At 35.2% G+C, this 23229-nt stretch overlaps 1 protein-coding gene across 1 annotated transcript; it reads left to right on the plus strand.

Annotated features, from left to right (window-relative positions):
• Positions 1-265: 265 nt before the first annotated feature.
• Positions 266-22867, plus strand: LOC129257088 (26S proteasome non-ATPase regulatory subunit 3-like). The gene is made up of 11 exons (XM_054895341.2): positions 266-557; positions 6437-6627; positions 8032-8169; positions 8909-9045; positions 11069-11259; positions 11617-11720; positions 13171-13285; positions 13943-14166; positions 16275-16430; positions 18569-18619; positions 19653-22867. The coding sequence occupies exons 1-11, from the start codon at positions 434-436 to the stop codon at positions 19725-19727; spliced, it is 1506 nt and encodes a 501-aa protein (XP_054751316.1). The 5' UTR covers positions 266-433; the 3' UTR covers positions 19728-22867.
• The last annotated feature ends 362 nt before the right edge of the window (positions 22868-23229 follow it).

Raw genomic sequence — 23229 nt, forward strand, 5'->3', positions numbered from 1 at the left:
CCCCCGTAGATCAACCATCATTTTACAAACTTATGACTGGATGGATCATGCGGTGCTTTGAGATGGACTTTTTTATGCCATAAACACTGAAAATTAATTCAAGTTTTTTTTTTTTTTTTATGATTTGTCAAAAAAACAAATTTTGTACGAAATGGATATAGCCTGTGAATGCAGACTGATACACATAGCTAGGGCGGCATACTAAATGAAGATACGTTTAGGTCATGTCAGGGATCAAGACTAATTTTAGGGTCATCGCGCTTGCGTACAATTCTGAATCCAGCCATTTTGCATGTCACTCATGTGTATCTCGTTGAAGACACTGTGCCAACATTTCTCGTCGAACTGTGTTAAACTTTAATTTTACTGAAAAGGCGTGAATTTCAATATTCAACAATCGTTTTCAAATCTTTACTCATTGAGCCTTATCATCATGGCTTCTAAAAGTGCCAAAAAGGTGAATGATGTAGAAATGAAGGACGAAACTGAGACGCCAGAAGCGACTGACGAAAAATCCTCGACTGGAAAGAAAGAGAGTGATTTGATAACTTTGGAAGGTGAAGTATCAGTTTTAAACCTGAAAAACACATATTGCTGGTCCAAAATTCATTGATATATGTCGATTTTTATTAAGAATATATTCATATCAGTATATTTTTCTCAATTTTTTAAAAGTAATATTACGAAAAATACAAGAAAATGAATTTTTTTATGCCATCTGAGATAATGCTGATTCATCCCCAATGCGAGGGCGAGTTACTTGCTGATCGTGTATGACCCAGCTACGTACCCGCGCACTTGCCGGCGTTACCGCGCGCCGCGTCTCGTACGAACGCGGACGTCTGATCGGTGAATGAGAAGAGTCTTGACTCTTGTGTCATGATTTGTTGTGTATGATGGGGTGTCCAAACTTCGCAGACTTTTCGAAAATATTCATCCAGCTTATTTGTTCACAGTAATTCACAATTTATACAAAAGTCAAAACAAATTCAAGAAATAGTTAAGGTACCACATTGTCATTGATCATGGCAAGATCGATCGACAGGTGATCGTATAAAAAATTAATATTATTAATTAGGCCTAGGCTAGATCAAAATCGTCCGTTGACGAAAATGTGAAGTAGATCTAGGTCAAGCCCGGGGGGGGGGGGGGGGGGGGTGGGGCACTCAGTATATAATGCGTGGTGGGTATGTGCCGCGGAGGGGACCCCCATTTTACACTCAAATTTCCGTTCCAAGCCCAAGGGCAAGGCATAGCATTTTTGTCTTATTGAAAAAAAAAAAAAAATCCGCTCCAAAGCTTCGCATATTTTCGCTACGCTGTTCCGGTCGCATTGATCTGCTACAATGAGCTGCAATTTTGGGTGAAAAGCGGCCACAGAGCTCTGTCCAACCATCGCCTCTACGCGAGCGCACCCGGCGCATGTGCCGCCGGGCTAGCTGCATGCACGTATGCCCATTCCATAGGGATGAATACGCACTCACACGCAGGCGACCTGTTCCAAAGACCCCCGTTTTCACAAACAAAATTGTAGTTCCGAAGCCCGTTCCGAGGACCCTCCTTTTTACAATAAGCCAGCCCGCGGCACATACCTACCACTTTTTTGGTCGAGTACCCCCCACGGGAGGTCAAGGGGTTTCACCAGTATCGCGATATCAAAATTCTATTTCGATTGACGAATGCGCGCTGTGCTGGAAAACCTTTCTGAAAAAGTGTGATCTAACTTTACGGACCAAATTTTTTGTAGAGATTTAAACAAAAACTCAAGCTCAAAAGGTGAGATATATACATGTATCAGATTGACGACAAAATGCGGTCAGTACCACATTGAATTCACATTTTGATGATATCTGCTTGCAAAATGATGATATCGTGATGCTTGTTGAGAATATCAGATTTCTTCAGAAGGGGCGCTAATGGTGACAAGTTTGCTGATTTGTCAATATTTTCATGAATACTCATCCTAAAGAAACTTAAGCCAAAGGGTAATTTTAGGTCACTTTTTACGTTGATGTCAGATTTTAAATATATTGGCTAGTTTTTTAGATAATGACCGTCCGCGAAGTATGAACACATGCGAAGTTTGGACTCACTGCCATACAAAGAAAAACGGAAATCCTGCAGGGGTTTACTGGCCTATTAAAAGCATTTGGTAAGGACTAAGATATGCTAGGCAATGCCAATGGCACTAGATTTGTGCTGTCCCTGTAGACATGTGTCCAAAAGTCAATAGGTGAGTTTGCCTCAAATTTTATATTTTGACTCAAATTTGAGGGAACAATGTAGTGAAACGTAGCAGGGCGCTACAAACCCACTTGCCCGGGGCAGAAGAAAATGATGTGCGAGCAAGCATTTCTCAAAGCTTCAAAGTCAATTGTAGGGACAGTGATTTTCCGTTTCTAAAAATTGCCTTTTCCGTTTCAGAAAATTTCAAATTCCGTTTCCCCATAGACTTTGTGTACATGAAAAATTGACAATTCCGTTTACATAGAAAACCAATACGCAATGAGTAGCGATGTCAAAATGCTAGCGCTGCTCAAAATTTGCATCTACCAATGTACTAATATCGCTTTAAAATCCATTTTAATCGAAGAGATTCGAGCTCAAAAACTATTTAGAGAAACATAATCAACATGAATACATTCTCACCTTTCATATTATTAGCATTATATTATTGTTAAATGGGATTTTATCGCTGATTTGGGGACTTTTCGGACATCGTTTTGAGCAGTCGACGACTTCCGCCTATCTGCCATTTTGGATTTGTTGAATCACCGTGATCATTGTATTATGACCGAACACAGAGGGCAGCAACACACGGCCGTATTCTGCCTTATATGCGGACGTGAGTGTAAACTAATTTAGATACGATCGAGTGATTGAGAGGCTCGTGTGTAGTTGGGATGTGTTGATTGTTGTTGCAAAGTGAAATTGTGTTTTTTTTTCAGTTGATATTCGTATTTTGGATTAATTTCTGTTGCTATTTTGTGCATTTTGAGAAAAAACATGTTTTCCGTGTTTTTCCGTTTGAAAAGCCACTTTCCGTTTCAAACGGCCGATTCCGTGAATTCCGTCCGTTTTCCGCGATCGCGGAAAATCACTGTCCCTACAATTGCTAAATCGGGCAAGTGGTTGTTTTGGAAATAAAATATCAGTAAATTTCAATATTTTTTTGGGGGGATAGTCACAACTACCTCTCATATAATGTCAAACAAACCAGGCAAAAAACAGTGGAAACTGATGTAAAATCAGCGCCAATTACTGATAATTTATTGTTAGGTACCTCGTTCGAAGAACCATGCCATCGCATCTTACGTTCTAGCTATGTGAGCTGGCGCAACTATCTTGCGCTATTCGCTGATGGCGATGCAGATCCCCCCCCCAAAAAAAAACACCTAAAGTGGCTAAAATAAACATTTTGCATCTTTGAATCCATGAAATGGCCATATATTTTCCATATTACCTTGAAATTGTTTTGATTTAGTTGGAAACTACCGAAAAAGTGAAGAATATTCAGCTCTTTCTTGACTCTGATTTATGATGATGTTACACTCAGTAAATATGTTTTTTTATTATTGTAGTCCCACATGAAAGTCTACATGTGGGACTACAATAAAAAAAAATATATTGACTGAGTGTAACATCATAAAACAATGAAGAAAAGACGAGAGAGAGGTGAATGTTCTTAATTTTCTTGATAGTTTCCAACTAAATCAAAACAATTTCAAGGAAATGTGGAAAATAAATGGCCATTTCGTGGATTTGAAGTGAACAAAGATGCAAAATGTGAAGTTTTAGCCACTTGACAGTTTTGGTGAATTAAACTAAGGTTTTTTTTTTGTAACATAAAACAATCTTTTTCAGAGTCAAGAATTAGCTGAATATTCTTCAATTTCTTGATAGTGTCCAACTAAATCAAAACAATTCCAAGGAAATATGGCAAACAGATGATCATTTCATGGATTTAGTGCAAAATATGAAATTTTAGCAACTTTTGGTGAAGGTTTTTTTTTAAATCTTAAACGCCCATTTATAAATAGCGAAAAGTTTTTTTCAAAATAAACGTAATGACTCAGGCCTACTTTGCTGAAAATAAACTTAAATGTGTGTTCTTTACTGTGCACGATTCTCAATTGTTATTATTTTGTATGACCTTTAAAAATAAGAGTAGTACCATCATAAAAAAACAATCAAACAATTTGGTTTTTTCTATCAGGCAAGCCACAAACAAATTTTTTCAAAAAAAAAGAATTGTAGAAGTCAAGTCACCCTCCTCATGAACGGGATGGTGACCTGTTCTAGGGCGACCTGTCTTGAGGGCAAATCGACCCGGATCCGGGCGTAGATATCTTTCCAATATTAAGCGGTATTGGGCATGCTCACAAATACTGAAATACATCTCTATGGTGCTCACGAAGAATACTCCTGCCAAAGCCGCTCGAAAGAAATATTTTACGACGGGAAAATAGCTATTATGTCCGCAACACTTTGGGTTTTCAACATGGCAAATTCGATCGCGAAGTCAGCACGATATCAGATATCGATAAGCAATAGAAAAAAGGAGTAGGGATGTTTTAGGGTCGGGCGGGTTAAGCCAATAGTAACACTTTTTTGGGGGGCGTGGGAGTCTAATCCTGAGTTTCGGGACCTAACTACCCGTGGAAACATTACATGCATCGTGCACAGAAAATCACAGGCACAATGCATGCAACGCTTCCATGAGATTGTGTGACATTCCTAGCCTAAACACTTCGTTAATAGGTTCAAACTATTGTATAAAACTTACCGAACGATATGAAGTCAATTTCTTGCTTCTTTATCCTTCTCTTGATTTCTTCATATTATATTTCTTGATGTTCACGAGGGCTGTATATCAGAAGTGATATAGGAATTTTTCGCTTAAAGTGTAGCCAGGAGGCTCCGAGAGAGTAAAAATCATTCACTAACGTGTGCTTACTCTCCACAGAGCCAGGGATTGTACCCATATCATGTACAATACAGGACAGTCAAAATTGACATTTTCGCCCCTGAGATTTCTACTTTTCCCTGTTAAAGTTCGAGCCCTAAATCATGTAAATAGGCTAGAACTTCATTTCCATCATTTTAAAACATAAATAAAAAATAATTTCTAAGAAGAAGGGATTTAACTTACCAATGTTTACGTGGCCATCTTGTCCTCTTTGTTAGTAGCCAAGCTGCGAGACGCATATAGAGGGCGGCAAACGTCTGCCACCCTCTATATACCGAGGATGGTACATTGTAGCTCTGGTTCAGCCCTTGTGGTATTCCACAATCTGAGGATTAGACCAACAGGGATGGGATAGTGCTGAATAGATCCATTTTCACAAAGAATTTACAAGATTTGACAATTTCTACACGTTCAATAGGTTAGATTGTAAAGTGATAGGCCAATATAATTCACATTTTGTCATTAATATTGAACCTTTTTAACAAAATGTGAAAAAATTTACTGTTACGACAAATTTACCTTAACCCTAAACAGGCGGGGGGGGGGTGGTTGAATCAATCCCCCCTCAACATTTTCTGCGTTCATTCCGCCACGCGAAATTTTTTGACCGCGCCTCTCGCAGAGTTTATACTTTTAAGTCTCGCGCATCTTTTGAGACCAAATTTACGACGCCCGAGTATGCGGTTTCGAAATTACGCAACATTTCGTAAGTGCATGTCAGACCAAAAATTGTTCCAAAACGTGATTTTGTATACAAAGTCAATGCAAATTGAGTTTTCTCATCTTATTCATAAAGATATGATTATTTTTACTTTAAACAGCTGAAATCAATTGATTTTAGCATAATTATGCTTCAGAAAGGTTGTGCAATAAATCTGGTGAAAAAAACAAAGAAAAACAACAAAAGTTTGAAAAACAAAGAAATTCATAAAACAATAAAATACATAAGAAATTGATTTCCAAACCGAAATTTTTTTCAACTGCGATTGTTAAGAATGCTACAAAGAATTAGCATAATTAATTAATTAATTGTAAATATGAAATTGAAAGTGGAAAATAAAATGATTGAATTGAATTGAAAAAAAAGAATATTTTTACCAAAAATTACCATTCTAGGAGCTCTATTTAGTGAATTAGAGACAAAAAGTATGATCTATGCATAAATTAGCATAATTAATTTATATAAAATAAATCTCATTATTTTGGAAGATTTTACCATACAGCCTTGTAGATTACATCGCACACTACCAGCGTGCAAATTTTTGCGGCGCTCACGCGATCAGCGGCCGAGATCTCAGGGTGGGTTGAATCAACCCCGGCCACAGAAAAGCCAAAAAAGCCCGGCCTTGTTAGGGTTAAGGGGCCACATGCCAGGTCATAACCTTTAATACCTGAGATGTTGAATGAAAGTAAACAAAGCATTTGAGTCCAACATAAAAATGTTTATGTAATTTAAATGTTGAACAGATTTCAAGGAGCATGTTAAACACATCGAGAAAGCTGTCTCTTCAAAGGAAAAGAACTATATGGCTAGAGTTATTAGAGCCCTTACATCCTCAAGGCGCAAATTAAACCACACTGTGTTACGCAAGCTTATTACTGGATATATTCCAAATGGAAACACAAGCAAGGCAACCCTGCTGACATATCTTGATGAGGTAACTATGATCTATTTTAATCTTTGTGGCAAATATCCTATTTAGATTTACATACTATTACCCCATTACCCCTCCCCCTATTTGGTCATTATGATATTAGACAGCAGTGAATTATAGTTAATACTGTAATTTGAAAATGACAGCTGTGGCAGTAAACTCAAATATCAGAATATTTGCATGTAGGCCTAGATCTTTGCCTCAAATGATAAACAGAAAGAAAAATCTAATTCTGACTACAACTTTGATCAATTATCATGATTTTAACCATTTTGAGTGATGGAGCAAATGAGGGAGTTGTCCCTACCCCCACACCCTGACATCCATCATCTGTATGGCCAATTTGAAGCCCCAAAAGGCCTAGTATTGATTTTTGCTTATTAAGTCTTTCCCTTTTAGAAAAAGTATCCTCTTGTACGGATAGGGTAAATAGTTTTGTCACTTTTAAGAGTTACTTAAAGGGCAAGTCCACCCCAGAAAAATGTTGATTTGAATCGATAGAGATAAATCAAACAAGAATAATGATGAAAATTTCATCCAAATCGGATGTAAAATAAGAAAGTTATGATACTTTAAAGTTTTGCTTATTTTTCACAAAACAGTGATATGCACAACTGAGTGATATGCAAATGAGAGAGTTGATGATGTCACTCACTATTTCTTTTGTTTTTATTGTCTTAATTATACAATATTTCAATTTTCACAGATTTGACAATAAGGCCCCTCTTGGTTGGACCACAAAATGTTCCAATAATGGTAAATCCACATGTTCATGGAGAAATGAAACCTTGTTTCTCATGACAATAAGGAGAAAATTAAGATAATTCATATTTCATATAATAAAATACAAAAGAAATAGTGAGTGGGTGATGTCATCATTCCCCTCATTTGCATACCAACTAGGATGTGTATATAACTGTTTTGTGAAATTAAGCGAAACTTTAAAATGTCATAACTTTCTTATTTTACATCCAATTTTGATGAAGTTTTCAGTGTTATGCTTGTTTTATTTTTCTCTTTTTATTCAAATCAACTTTTTGTTAGGGTAGAATTTTTGTCCTGATAAATGCACTTTCATTAGATGTGGGTGACAGAACACAAATGGGACGAGTTAAAAACACATGGCTATATATGGGAATGATGATTGGATGAGATTATGAAAACTTAAGCGGATGATGCATAATTTCAGATATGGCGATGGCAGAGGCGTAAATTCTTAAGTCTAAAGTTTTAGTCTTAATCCACCTAGTCAACTGTTTAACACAATAGTTCAAAAGCTAACTGTTTGGTCTTTAATACATCTCAGGTAATAAGATTTCATTATTAACAATCAAGAAGTTCTAAGGCAAATTACATGTAATGTTCAATGTTCATGTAATAAAGGCCCAATTTTCATGTTATATGTAGCCCATGGACACGGAAAACAATATCTTGTTCCGACCCAGAACTGGTAAAGCAGCACATGCCCCTCTCCTTCCAGAGCTTGATGTGTATCTTCATCTTCTAGTTGTTGTGCACCTATTAGATTCAAAGAGATTCAGTGAGGTAGGAATACTCGCTTCAATTGAATATCTAGAGGTCAGAAGTATACTGAACTGTTGTTCTCTTTGAAAAATTATTTATGACTTGAATAGGGGAAGCCAACTGTGACTCTCTCTTGATTTGATAATTTTTATTGACAGTTAAGTTATGTAATTGTACGTGAAATTAGGTTTCTTGATATGATCTCATTCAGAATTAGAAATACAGACTTTTGACATTTTGTTTTGCCTTCATACTTAAGAGTAGACATATAAAGAATAAAATTCAAACTTGAATAAGAAACATCTTTTAATTGTGTTCTGTGTTTGGATCAGTTGCAAGAGATTAGAAACATCCTGTATTCATGATTTTAGGTCTGTAAATATTTCTTATGATTTGTTATAAAAAACTTAGCTATCATGTCATTTGAATGGCTGGAAAGAAATGTATTTATATCTCGATATTTTTTTTTGTAACTAATGAATCAGGATTATACATGTAAGTTGTAACTTGAAAGGACAGTAGAATTGTGAACCAGTTTTTTACACTGTTTACTTTCATTGCTTTGATATAACTTAGTTTTTTAGCATGTTAATGGAAAGGTGCTATATAAATATTTAATGTATGTATGTAATGTGTTTAATATTATATTACATTTTTGAAATACGATATTGATCATCATTTAGAAATCATAACTATAATCCCACATTGCAATTGCTCTGTCTTGATAATTTGGTTCTGCATGTTTGTATGAATTCTTCAGGCTGTTAAATGTTCAGATGTTCTTGTAAAAAAGTTGGATGCTCAGAACAGACGCTCATTAGACCAGCTCTCAGCAAAGGCATACTTCTATCATTCAAGAGCATATGAGCTTATCGGTCAACTTGACCAAATAAGAAGGTAAAGTATTTTTTTAGATTTGCTCAATGTATTTTGTTAATTTTCTTAAATGTCATCATTACTTTGAAAATATAAGGACCTGCTTCGTGAAATTGGGACAAAGAGTTAATAGAGTTTCACTGTTCAATTGGCATGAGTTTCAGGTCTCATAATCATGTTCAAAGGTCATTTAAGTGTAAGTTCTTAATCCATGAAACTTAAAATGTGACCAGCCTCCCCCAAACCAGCAATAAGTCACCAGGGAATTTCTCTGTACTACTACTAATTTGAGACCGTGGACTGGCTTTAGCGGCTTAGCCTAAGCCATCTCGGGTCCCATGAACATGTAGAAGCACTTTAAGACCTCTCTATCCAGCATCTCTGGAAATAGCAAAAATAGTAATTTGCTCTTCAAAGAGTAAAAAGTAGAAAATTTAGTTATATTAAAGAGTAATTCTTTTTATATTGTCAAAATTTTAAGTTGTAATGATGAATAAAAGACAAGATGCAAGAGTTTCTTTAAGCACCATTTTTTTCCAGACTGCATGAATAGTTATTGTGGAAATGTCATGTTTGAGTGATCCCGAAACTTCTTCCCATTATTCTGTGGACCTCACAGTGAACTACTTCTACATTCAGTCAAGTACTTTAATGGGTTATTGTTGATCAGTCTTGACAAGTTATGTATCATGTTAAAGCTTAGGATGTTTTTTTTTTTCAAGCTTAATTAAATCTTCAAAATTTATTTTGGCACCCTGATTTTGGTTTTGGGATGGCTGGTCAGTGTAAATATAATGATTATTAATCATTGCCAAATCGATGAAGTCATTATCAGGTCACTTGGCTAAGTCATTCTTCACTGAACTTGTAACAACTTATCAAAACTTTACCAAAGAATAAGATTTGAATTTTCAAGATAGGCCTACTGTTATAATAAGTTAGAGGCACCAGGCATTACATGTAAATGAGTGTAATTTCATTTTACTTGGTTTAAAGGTATTGTTTAACTTAGTGAGCAGTCAATTTAAAAAATTCTCAAACCAAGATGAAACATGTGTACAAGTGCATGTATTAGAACTAATAAACCCTGAAAACAACCATTATTGAGAATGAAAAGCTAAAACTACAAGGCAAACCCTGAGTTTGTAAATAGGCATCTTATAGACGCCTAAATAGTACACATATGTGTATGGGATGAAATTTAGATGGTGTTTTCGGTCACTTTATATTTCAATTTTTGAAGCACTAAATAATTGTTTTCAAACGCAATTTTTTCTGGGCTTCATTTTTGTAACATATCACAGACACAGGTGACAAGTGTGACCTTCTAGCTCAGATTTTTTGAAAGTCAAACCAATGTTAACCAATCACTTTAAGTCAACAGACTTTCAGATCAATCAACTTTGATAAGAATTCATATTTTGTAGATTATTTCAAAAATTCTAATGAAACTTGTGCAAGATGATTATTGGATGTCTCAAATGATATGAATTGAATAACAAGTTTCTTTGTTAAGTTCAAAGGCCATTTTAGTTCTACAAATTTTGGAAATATCAAATAAATTGTTTTTTCTTTTCTGGAAAAATTATTCATCTTTTTAAAGTTGGCACTGCTTTTATAATGAATCACATAATGCATGCGAGACTGTCAGAGGTGTTTCACTTTTTGTTTATTTGTTTGTTCTTGCTGTAATGGGTGACTTGACACAGTAGATTGTTAAACATTCTTGAACATTGTATATATATATCTATGTTTTGTGATATTTGGTTTAACTAATGATTTTTATGTCCTTCAAGAGGGCATCAATACATCTTTTCAAAGCAATTTTAGTCCTTAGGCACCTTGGAATTCAAGCAGTTGTTATTTAGGCTTTATGTTGAAGTGTTGGTGTTAGGAATTAATGACTGTTGTTGAATTGCACCATATTTCTTTATGTATTAAACATGTAAGAGGATCACAAATAGTTCAATGAAAGTGATCCTTTTTTTTCTTTTTGGTCTGTACTGATCTTGTTATATTAATCTTTTACCATATTTTAATCTAGTTTTTTACATGCCAAGCTGAGGACTGCAACACTAAGGCACAATATTGAAGCTCAAGCTACGCTCCAGAACCTTTTGTTGCGAAACTACCTCCACTACAACTTATATGACCAAGCAGATAAGCTTGTGGCAAAGTCAACGTTTCCTGAACAAGCATCGAATCATGAATGGGCAAGGTTTCTATACTACTTAGGTAAGGGAGTTGCCTAAAAAGAATACAAAGCAGCCAGAAACCATGTATATCAATAAAGAACTATGTTTTAACATATTGTGTCAACAAATGTAAAAGCTCTTCATATAAAATTTTTCATCTTTGTATGAGTGAAGTCAAAGAGTTTTCATTGTCGATGGCAAAGGAGGTCTATTTTGTCCAGAGGTAGTAAAATATTTCTAAGTTGAAATAGGACTACTGTCTGGGGACTCTGGGGAGAAATTACGGTATGGTTCTAAATCTAAGTGTAACATTGGAAAAACAATATTGACTTTACATACTAGAGGTCAGAAATCAAATACTAGTTTCTGTTTATCATTTTTTACTTTGCATTTTCAGGTAGAATTAAGGCAATCCAGTTGGAGTATTCAGAAGCACATAAGAACCTTATCCAAGCTCTCCGCAAAGCACCTCAGTACACAGCTGTAGGATTTAAGCAAACTGTAAGTGCCGGTGACCTGAAGCACTTTTTGTCTCGCCTGAATGAAATTCCGGCAGAGACCTGGGGAGCGTTTCATGAAAGGACTTGTCGGACGTTTTATCCGACAAGTCCCATTTTATCCGACAGTTACCATAGTAACAGTACCACTCAGACAATCTACATCAGAGAAAGATGTCAGATCTGACAACTTGTCGGATGAAAATATTGATGAAACACTCCCCTGATCCCTTTTCCTGTTAGTCTGTTACAAAAATGTTTCAAAAGTTTTTGTTCAATTTGATCTCATTTGTTTATTTCTGTATCAATTATGTTCATACTTGGTGCATATGAAAACGATGAGGTCAAAGGTCATCTTGGGGTTAAAAGCTGATATGATATGAGGTCATGTCGATCCTTCTTTCAGGTTTTTCTTCAACTTGCTCTCATTTCTTATTTCTACATCTATTATGTTTACACTTTACAAATATTCCACATGTGTGATCATGAAGATGATAAGGTCAAAGATCAGATCTAGGGGTCAAAATATATTGCATATTTTATTGATCGCGAAACTTGTGGTTCATGAACCACCTTTTCCATTTTTCTTCTATACTTGATATATAAAGTGAAAACATTTTTATTGATGTTTATCTTTATATTTATGTAAAGATTAGTATGTATGTATGAAATATGTAACAAACCAAACCACCAATAAGTCGCCAGGGAAGGTTCTCTGTTAATAGTCAAAATGGTAAATTGTTTTTTTTTTTAAGCCAAAATTTTATCTTAGCTTGTTTGAAGGAGTATTTCTTCATCTTCATATTGAAAAAAAATTGAGTTGTAGAGTTAAATAGAAAACAAGATACAAAAGTTTCTTTTACACAAGTTTTTAAGGACTGCTTGGAAGTTTCATTGAAATTTGCACAGTGTGCACATCTCTTGCTTGAGTGAACACAAACTTTAAATGTTGTTTTCTCATTTTTTTAGGCTCTCGCTTCGTTTTCTCTGCATTCAATCAAGTATTGTAGTGAGTTACTGTTGATCAAGTATGACAAATCATATACCGTTTTAATGCTTAGGATGTGCTTGTTCACAATTAAAATCTCAAAATTCATTTTGGGCGACTTATTGTTGGTTTTGGGGTGACTGGTCACATATATAGAAGATGGACAAATACTTAAGCTCCATGATATTACATGGTTAAAAGTTTTTCAAATGTTTTTTAATACCTCTGAACCAAATGCTTTTGAATCATTTTAAGATACCAAAGTGTGAAACTACCCTTAATGTATAACACTTTTCTTAAGATTGTTAGTTTTTTTTATCACAAATCATTTGATTTCTAGGAGTTGTGGTATATGTTGTGTGTAACAATAACATTATTAAAATTATTTGGTTCCCTTGAAATATTGAGACTTGTAATGCTTTTGAAATTGCTTAAAAGATATGGATGTCTCTTCCTTGCTTCCTAGGTTCACAAACTAGCCATTGTTGTTCAGCTCCTGCTGGGAGAGATCCCTGATAGGAGTATCTTCAGGCAGAGTGCTTACAAGAAAACATTGGTTCCGTACTTCCAGCTTACTCAAGGTAAGATTCACCTCCAACCCCCTCCCCAGGAATAAAAGAACAAAGATAATTATCTATTGTAAATGAGAAGTGTCTCCATGATATTTTGGAAATGGTAGCAAGTTTAGAGTTGGCAGATCTGTAGATTTTATGCCTCCACCACTAAAATACCCCCATCTCACAATAACCAAAGAACTATGTCATGGATCAACTTCAGTATTGGCTCTGGTACGCATATGGATGTGATGGTGATCTTAGTAGAATTTGATTTCAAAGGCCAAAGGTAATATTATATGTGGTAACTGGAGAACTATTGGATTACTACATCTGTTATCAAGTCATGCTTTTGAAATTTGGTACACTCATTAGTCTAGCGACAGTGAAAAGTCACTCTTTGTTCAGAATGTCAAAGTATTTTGCCATTGTAAAGTAATGGTGTAATATATTAAGCACTTGTGCTGTGGTCAGAGTATGAATGCCCTTCAGTTTTGCTTCTATTAATTCTTATTAGCCTGCTGATATTTAGTTGGTTACATACCATATCTAATTCCTTAAAATATAAATCTCGGACATAAAAATAGAGTGAGTCTGTGTGCCTGCTTTGATATTGAAATGAAATGCTCAAATCAACCTCAAAATTTGCACTTAGCAATTCTCTCGCTTTTTCTTTTCATACAGCTGTCAAAAGTGGTAACCTTGGTCTTTTCAACCAGATGTTGAAGGACTTTGCTGCAAAGTTCCAGTCTGAGTTCACTTACACGTTAATTATTCGACTTCATCACAATGTTATCAAGACCGGTGTTCGTATGATTAGTCTCTCCTATTCAAAGATTTCCCTCTCAGATGTTGCTAAGAAGCTCCAGCTAGACAGTCCAGAAGATGCAGAGTTCATCGTAGCCAAGGTAATTGTATGCTGTTTTCTGAATTCAATGCATTTTTGTACATGACATTTTTACACTGTAGTAGAAAATGAATTTAAAAATAAAATTCTTTAGGGAGTTAAAAGGTTGATTAATTCTGAAATTCATGCAAGTCCTTTGTTTTCTTTCAAACATTAGAATTCATTAATTTTGCCAGAAACATTGTATGCATTGAATTTGTTCATGAAATCACACTTTTGAGCAGTTTGGGGTCTTATTAAATTGCAAAAGTGTTTTGGAACAACTTTCCCATGTGTCACAAACGAAATGTTGTGGTGAGAGCTTTTCATGTTACAGATTTATCATGAAAAATGTTGGGGTGCTTTAGGGGATAAAAAAATTTATATATACAGTTGAGGCCAGAAGTTTACAGACACCCAGGAAATACAAAGAATAGTTGACACTTGCCAAACATGAAATTTACTGTATCTTATAAAATATTTGTGCTATCATGATGAATCTGATATCAAACAAATGAATATGTCATGCCCCTTCATCACATTGCTTTGTCATCAGGAGCTGGAAAAAATATTTAGGTGTCAGTTTTCAAAAAAAAATCTTTATATTTTAGACAAATTAAAACAAAAACTTGACAAAAACATTTCATATTTGTGCTAGTTACTTCTCAACACAAACATTACAGATTTTGTAATATAAATCATAGATTTGACATTTCTATGAAATTATGTTTGAAAATATAATAGCAAACAATAGAATACATTTGGCACGAATATTACTTTTTTTTCTTCAAAGAAAATTCCACCTGAAATATACTTTAATCCCAACGGCATCCCAATCACTATGTGAAAGAGCTTAATAAAATATACGCTCTTTCATTTGATACAAAATTTGTCACGGTAGTATTTATATTTCTGAAGATATCATAAATTTTACAATGTTTGACAAGTGAACAAATTTCACTGAATTCCATGGGTGTATATAAACTTTCGCCTCAACTGCACCTGCCCTAAAATTTCATGAATTGCTTGAGATCAATTTTTGTCTCGCCTGCATAGCAGAGCGAGACAATAGGCGCCGCTTTTCCGACGACGGCGGCGGCGTCGTCGTCAACATTGAAATTTTAACTAAGGTTAAGTTTTTGAAATGTCATCATAACTTAGAAAGTATATGGACGTAGTTCATGAAACTTGGACATAGGGTAATCAAGTATTAGTTAATATCCTGCCTGAGTTTCAGGTCACATGATTAAGGTCAAAGATCAATTAGGGTCAATGAACTTAGACCATGTTTGGGGAATTAATATCGAAATCTTAACCAAGGTTAAGTTTTTGAAATGTCGTCATAACTTCGAAAGGATATGGACCTAGGTCATGAAACTTACACATAAGGGTGATAGTGTATCTTTGAAAATCCTGCCTAAGTTTCAGGTCACATGACCAAGGTCAAAGGTCACTTAGGGTCAACGAATTTTGACCATGTTGGGGGTATTGGTGGAATCATCATCATAACTTTAAAATTTTATGGATCTAGTTGATGAAACTTAGACATAAGAGCAATTATGTATCCCTGAACATCCTGTGCTATTTTCAGGTCACATGACCAAGGTCAAAGGTCATTTAGGGTCAACGAACTTTGATAATGTTGGGGGTATGTGTGGAATTGTCATAACTTAAAAAGTTTATAAATCTAGTTCATGGAAACTTGGGACAGAAGAGTAACCATGTATCCCTGAATATCTTGTGCTTATTTCAGGTCACATGACCAAAATCAAAGGTCATTTAGGATCAATGAACTTTGGTTGTGTTGGGGGTATTTGTTGAATTGGCATCATAACTTAGAAAGTTTATGGATCTACACATGTAAATCATGAAACATAGACATATGGGTAATCAAGTTGTTTTGCACACGTCTGAGGTCACATGATCATGGTCAAAGGTCATTTTGGGTTAGTGGACATAGTATTTTATTATCATATGAGTGTTTTTTTTTATGAATAATTATTTAATAGCTGTTTTCAAAGTCAGCACTGCTGGTACATCAAATCGCGTAATGCAGGCGAGACTGCCAGAGGCGTTCCTCTTGTTTCTTCTTTTCTCTGAACCTATGTTTTTGTTTTTTTCTTGTTTTAGGCAATCAGGGATGGTGTTATAGAGGCCAGTATAGACCATGAGAAGGGCTATGTACAGTCCAAAGAAACAGTTGATGTCTACACCACCAGGGAACCTATGTCTGCCTTCCACCAACGAATCAGCTTCTGCCTCGATATTCATAATCAGTCAGTCAAGGTACAGTCATTGAAATTATTTGGTATTTTCAGTAGGAAGTGTGTGATATATGAATACAAGTGGGTCAAGATGGAGGGACGAAATGATGAAAGTAGATGGAGTTGATTTTATTATCTATAATACTGGAGATTGAAGGGGGTGATAATTCACCAGGGTCTAAAATCAACAATGAATCCAATTCGGTATCACAATGAAAGTTTAACCCTATCTTAACTGGGCTATTCCAGACCAAAATATACTGGTCAATTTGACCCCCCCCCCCTCCCCAGATCTTGGCTGTTGATTCCGTGATCGCCGCGAAAATTTGCAAGCGTGTAGAGCCAGATAGAAACTCCGAGACTGTATAGTAAAATTTTCAAAAAATTAATTATATTTTCAATTAATTAAACATGCAAATAAGCATATGAAATTTGCCCTAATTTTGTTCTTTTTTAGTGTATGTTTTTGCCTTTAACTCAATTTGTATAGCTAGTAGAATGCTAATATTTGGTGAATAAATAAATTTTTTAATTTCTAACAAAAATCTACAAAAAGAATTGCTGAAAAATAATTAATTTCCTATGTATTTTATTGTTTTTTGTCTCGCCTGCATAGCAGAGCGAGACTATTGGCGCCGCTTTTCAGACGGCGGCGGCATCAACATCAAATCTTAACCTAAGGTTAAGTTTTTGAAATGACACCATAACTTAGAAAGCATGTGAACCTAGTTCATGAAACTTGGACATAAGGTTAATCAAGTATTACTGAACATCCTGCCTGAGTTTCAGGTCACATGACCAAGGTCAAAGATCATTTAGGGTCAATGAACTTTGGCCAAGTTGGGGGTATTTGTTGAATTACCATCATAACTTTGAAAATTTATGGATCTAGTTCATGAAACTTGGACATTAGGTTAATCAAGTACCACTGAATATCCTGTGCGAGTTTCAGGTCACATGACCATGGTCAATGGTCATTTAAGGTCAATGAACTTTGGCCATGTTGGGGGGTATTTGTTGAATTACCATCCTAACTCTGAAAGTTTATGGATCTAGTTCATAAAACTTGGGATATAAGAGTAATCAAGTATCACTGAACATCCCCTGTGAGATTCAGGTCACAAAACCAAGGTCAAAAGTCAGTCAATAAACTTTGGCCATGTTGGGGTAATTGTTGAATTGCCATCATAAGTTTGAAAGTTTATGGATAGAGTGAATGAAATGTGGACATGGGTGTAGTTGACAAGTCTTAAGTCACCGTTCAAATGTCATTTATGGTCAATGAACGTGGTATTATGTCATTATATGAATGGTGTTTTTGTGAATGATTATTTTATAGTAGTTTTCAAATTTAGCACTGCTGCTATATTAAATCGCGTAATGCAGGCGAGACTGCCAGAGGCGTTCCACTTGTTTTAATTATGTATTTCCTTGTTTTTTCAAACCTTTGTTTTTTATTTATTTTTCGATGAACTTTGTCGGGTACCATTTTGCGATCATAAATAACATTAAATAAATCCATCTAAACCAACAAACATAAAAATAATCATGCATTTATGATTTTTAGTTGAAAAACACAATTTGCATTGACTTTGTACACGGAATCACGTTTTTGAGCAATTTTGGGACCGACATGCGCTTACAAAATATTGCGTAATTTTGGAACCGAGTACCCGGGCATCGCAAATTTGGTTTTAAAAGATGCGCACGACTTGAAAGTAAAATTTCAGCGAGCAGTGCTGTCAAAAAGTTTTGCGCGGCAGCATAGAGGTGAAATTTGATGTACACTGCTCCCAACTAGTGAATCATGTCTTTTTAATTTGTTTTGCACATAATTCCTTAATCTCCTTCACACCATAAATATGCCTACATGTAATTGTATGTCAGTTTTCTTGCTTAGTTATATAGCACATCTCGGTTGCTTTATTAGCACTGTGCAATAATGCAGCATAATTACCATTGCTTTAGCAGAGCAGCTGTAAGGGGCTTTATGTTTCAATGATGTATGTCTTGTACATACTACTGCATTTTTTCATGTTATTGAAGTGTGAATTACAATATTACATGATCCTGACTTTCAGTAACATATGTCATTTTTAGTTCACCTTTACATGTGTATGATATTACAGTATTTAACTTTGGTCTCCTCTTTTTTCACAGGCAATGAGATTTCCTCCCAAGTCATATAACAAGGATCTTGAATCAGCAGAGGTAAGTACACCAAATGTTAAAAGATTTATCTTTATAAATCACAGCCAATACATGCCCAAGTTCAATACAATTTGTAACTCGTTTTTACTTAGGGTTAAAACTTATTAAGTTTTTTGTCTCGCCTGCATAGCAGAGCAAGACTATAGGCGCCGCTTTTCCGACGGCAGCGGCGTCAACATCAAATCTTAACCTAAGGTTATGTTTTTGAAATGACACCATAACTTAGAAAGCATGTGAACCTAGTTCATGAAACTTGGACATAAGGGTAATCAAGTATTACTGAATATCCTGCATTCGTTTCAGGTCACTTGACCAAGGTCAAAGGTCATTTAGGGTCAATGAACTTTGGGCATGTTAGGGGTATTTGTTGAATTTCCATCGTAACTTTGAAAGTTTATGGATCTAGTTCATAAGACTTTAGGGTAATCAAGTAGAAATAATTGTTTTGCACACATCTTAGATCACATGATCATGGTCAAAGGTCCTTTTGGGTCAATGGACATTGTATTTTTTTTTTCAAATGAATGTTTTCTTTTGTGAATAATTATTCAATAGCTGTTTTCAAAGTCAGCACTGCTGCTATATAGAATCGTGTAATGCAGGCGAGACTGCCAGAGGCGTTCCACTTAAAATAGAAGCCTGAATCTTTAATGGGGGTTGTCAAATTGACGACTACACCCCCTCACGCAATTTTTGACGTACCGCTCGTTAGCTTTTTACTTTTCAAGTCTTGCGCATCGTTGAGGCCAAATTTGTGATGCCCGTGTACACGGTACCTAAGTTACCCAACATTTCATTATTGCCTGTCAAATATATTGAACCACACACAATTCTAGCATGAATGATCTGACCTACTTTTTTTTATGTGTCATATTTTCAACATTAGGGCATTTTAGAGATAATGATTGCAGATGATTTATTTACAGTGCTTCTCCCTGATGAAAAATAGAGAAGAAGGAAATAGGTGTACCCTTTCCCAGAACATTAGTCTATTTGCTCACTAATATCCCCCCCCCCCCATTTTTAATTCCAGGACAGGAGAGAACGAGAGCAACAGGATTTTGAACTAGCAAAGGAGATGGCTGAAGATGATGAGGAAACATTCTAGATTATGGGACTGTTTAAAAAAAAGACTCTTATATTGTACTACTAGCAACAGGTGACAACAAAGCAATGCTGCTGCATGGTGGACATTGATACAGTAAGACTGGTACATTCTAGTAGACGTCTTCAAAATTCAAATCCCCTCCTACGTGTTAGTAGATGCTTTTGGCGTACCCCTATCCAATGGAAAGTATATTGTCATCTTTGGTAAATACCTTCTGCACAAGGAAAGGGCAATATCTTTCATCCCACTGACCCGTCTTCTCCAGGACAGCTGTCAGAACAGTATGACAATCCGATATGAACTTGCATTTAATGAAATATGCTATAGCCAATCATTGGGCTTGCAGTTCCTGGTTGATTGATTGATAAAGATAGAGGGTTTTCACTCTATTTCTCATCTAGTTATATATTTACAATTTGTGGTATGTCACAAAGTCATGTATCTGGAAAGTTTAAGCATGCTGGCTGATTCAACCAGTTTCTCATTGATGGTCTGTAGAGCCACTCACTGTGTACTTGATTTCAAGTTTGTTGTATGGTTGATTATAAAATCAGCATAGCTCCAAACTCAGAGGAAGCTAGTTTTGTGATCAATCTCTCTTGATGTGAGCTAACAATAATGTGATATGGATCATCTTTGCACACGTTGGAGCTAAATAGGCAAACTTAATTGTGCTTCCAACACAAACATCAAACTTGAAATCACCCATGTTGATTATTCCTACGACGGGACAGGTGTTTCTTCATCCCTTGTCACTACACTTTCTTGCATAGGTTCCCCTTTTAATGTTATCAATGAACCACAAAGAAGGATTCATAATAAGGCATTTAGCAAGACACATTCTCACTTTCATTGCTGGTGTAAGAATGAAAGAATATTCATCCTCACATGGCATTAGGTCTTCTTGAAAAAATGTCTCTGTCTGGTATGCTTTCCAATGCAATGTACAATTGTATCTGTATGTAATTTTCATCGTGTATTTAATGGAGTACAACAAATAAGCACTAAAAAATTGCTAATGCTACTGATGAATAGACTGAAGTTACCATGAATGGTCAGAAATGGTCATGATTTGTTGCAAGTCTAAGTTGTTGAGCCCAAATGATTTCAACTTTAATATTAAAACGAATGCTCCAAAAGCAAAGTGTTACTACATGCAGAGTACTAATGCAATAAACTATAATTTCTACCAGGCTCAGCTATGATAAATCAGAAAGCGTCATCAGGATTTGGAACAGCACTTCTACATTTCCATCTAGTGCCACTTACTTATTGTGGTATTTTACATCGAGGCAAATAAAATGGGTGCTTTTGAAAATTTCAGATGTAATATCTTGTTATAATAAGAAGGTTACATATATCAGTCCCACTATCTTACTATTTATTTACCTATGACCAAATGTGGTCAATGAAATAGGCGATCACACCAAAAGGGATAATGCCAAATGTAGTGTCTAGATCTGGAAACTGAATAATAGATTCAAATCTGTATATAAGAGACTGCTGAAGGGTAATTAAATTCATTTTGTCATCACCTAGGCCCTGTAACACAAATCTTAATGCTTGATCAGAGGACTGATTTGATTAGATTGATCATATGCAATCAAGCACAAGCCTACAAATCAACTGTGCGATTAATCACTAAGTTCAACATTACTCATAGTTTATCCTTGTCGTCCGAATGTGTAGTTTATTTCCCTAGATTAAAAAGAAAGAAAGATCATATCCAAAGCTAAATACATAAGTAAAATGTAATATTAAATGTCAGAAAATCTGATCACTCCAGGTATAAATGCTGTGTTAATGGATATTTGAATACATTACTCATGATGAAATAATTAAGCAGAATGCCAAGCTTTTATTTACATTTTTTTTAAAGTATAATAATCCAAGGCATTATCCTCCCGACAAAAGAGTTACATGTACTTCCTTGATAAACTAAAATTTTCAATGACTACTTGTGAGAAAAATGAGTATGAAAGGTGATGATTGTTCAACTACATTTTTCCAAACATTTACTTAATTTTGCAGGTGGCATTATGTATGATATTCTGTAGTTGTGCATTTATATTGTTCAGTGGCAAACAAATCCATTATTTGGCCTCAGTGTTCCATTTTGAGTCGGGATGTTTGGGGCTAAAGCCCCTCGCTGTTGCGTGTAGGTGTGTGAATGATATGATCAACTTTAAAAGTATGTTCCTTTTATATTTCACATGTAATCAGACTTACCTTGTTTAGCATTTGTATTTTCAAAGGAGAATTTTATACTAGATACACCACACTAATATTTATTTCCTATGCTAACATTTAGGTGAAGGATTTGAAGAGGTATATTGGATACAGTAGTAAGCATCAATTTTTTTTCATATTACCTCATCTAACACTAGAATTTGATATGCCTCACAGTAGTTGAAACTCTGGACAATGGAGGACTCTTGGATTCAAAATCAAATTGTTTTGGCAAAACTCTTGCCATGTTTAGGATTAAAAAGAAGAGTTGAGACTGGAGGTATTAACTTATTTCGGGTACACTAAAACCCCTTGGTCACATTTGCTCTACGGCGGCCGTACGGTGAGTAAAAAACAGTCATTTTATTAATTTTAATTCAAACCACCTATATGCAGCTGGTGCAAAAAATGTTAAAACGGCTGTTTTCGACTCGCCGTAGAGCAAATGTGACCGAGGTATTACTGATGCAATGATTACTACATGTAAGTAATGATGTCCTCTTACATTTTCATCCAGTGAGGTAAATAAATAAACTGTTTAGTCATGTTATATGTTGGCTTTTAGTGTGAATATGATCATATTTTTTATCTTCCTATTCAATTTTTGCAATTACAAACCTTGGAGATAAGGATAGCTAGCAAGCACGAAATCCCACATGGGGCCAAGTTATGGATATTACTTTGTTAAGGTACCTAACAGAAGATATTGAAATTAACAGTTCATGCAGAAACATCAGTTGAATATACCGTCATTATGTCCATGTCCTTCAGGCATAATGTTGAATAAGATAAATTTATGGAAATGTGATTCTCCAGGAAGTCTGATAATATGTGAACAAGAATTGTTTTGAATTGAAATGTTATTGTAACTATGAAAAATATTCATGGAATAAAAATGTATTGAAACAAGATTCAGTTGTTTGTGTTATTTCTTTACCCAGTTGAATATTGTGTTTTTAGAGTTTGATCAATAAACATCTCAATAATTCTGAAAATAGGCAGTGTCATATCTTGGCATTTCGATGATTAAAGTTGCCCTCCCTTCCAACTGCACTCACGAATCTCCATAATGGAATAAGCAATGGGCGAGGTGAACATATGTGGAAATGCTATTTCTATTTTCCCCTAAATCTAAAAATATAAACTAAAATCTAGCGGCTGAGATGATTTTATCTTATTATCTTATTATCATTCTGTTTTAGGTCCAGTTCAAATCTACTCGACTTTTCTCCTTCTTTATATTTTGATTTGTTATGAATATCCATTTTCTTTG

The sequence above is a fragment of the Lytechinus pictus genome, chromosome 3 (genome assembly GCF_037042905.1).
Source record: "Lytechinus pictus isolate F3 Inbred chromosome 3, Lp3.0, whole genome shotgun sequence".
Classification (NCBI taxonomy): domain Eukaryota; kingdom Metazoa; phylum Echinodermata; class Echinoidea; order Temnopleuroida; family Toxopneustidae; genus Lytechinus; species Lytechinus pictus.

Excerpts from the sequence above, each read along its gene's own strand:
- LOC129257088 (XM_054895341.2), top strand. The coding sequence starts at position 434 with ATGGCTTCTAAAAGTGCCAAAAAGGTGAATGATGTAGAAATGAAGGAC. Across the intron at positions 558-6,436 it reads TGATTTGATAACTTTGGAAG|ATTTCAAGGAGCATGTTAAA; the intron begins GTGAAGTATCAG and ends AATGTTGAACAG. Across the intron at positions 9,046-11,068 it reads CAACTTGACCAAATAAGAAG|TTTTTTACATGCCAAGCTGA; the intron begins GTAAAGTATTTT and ends ATTTTAATCTAG.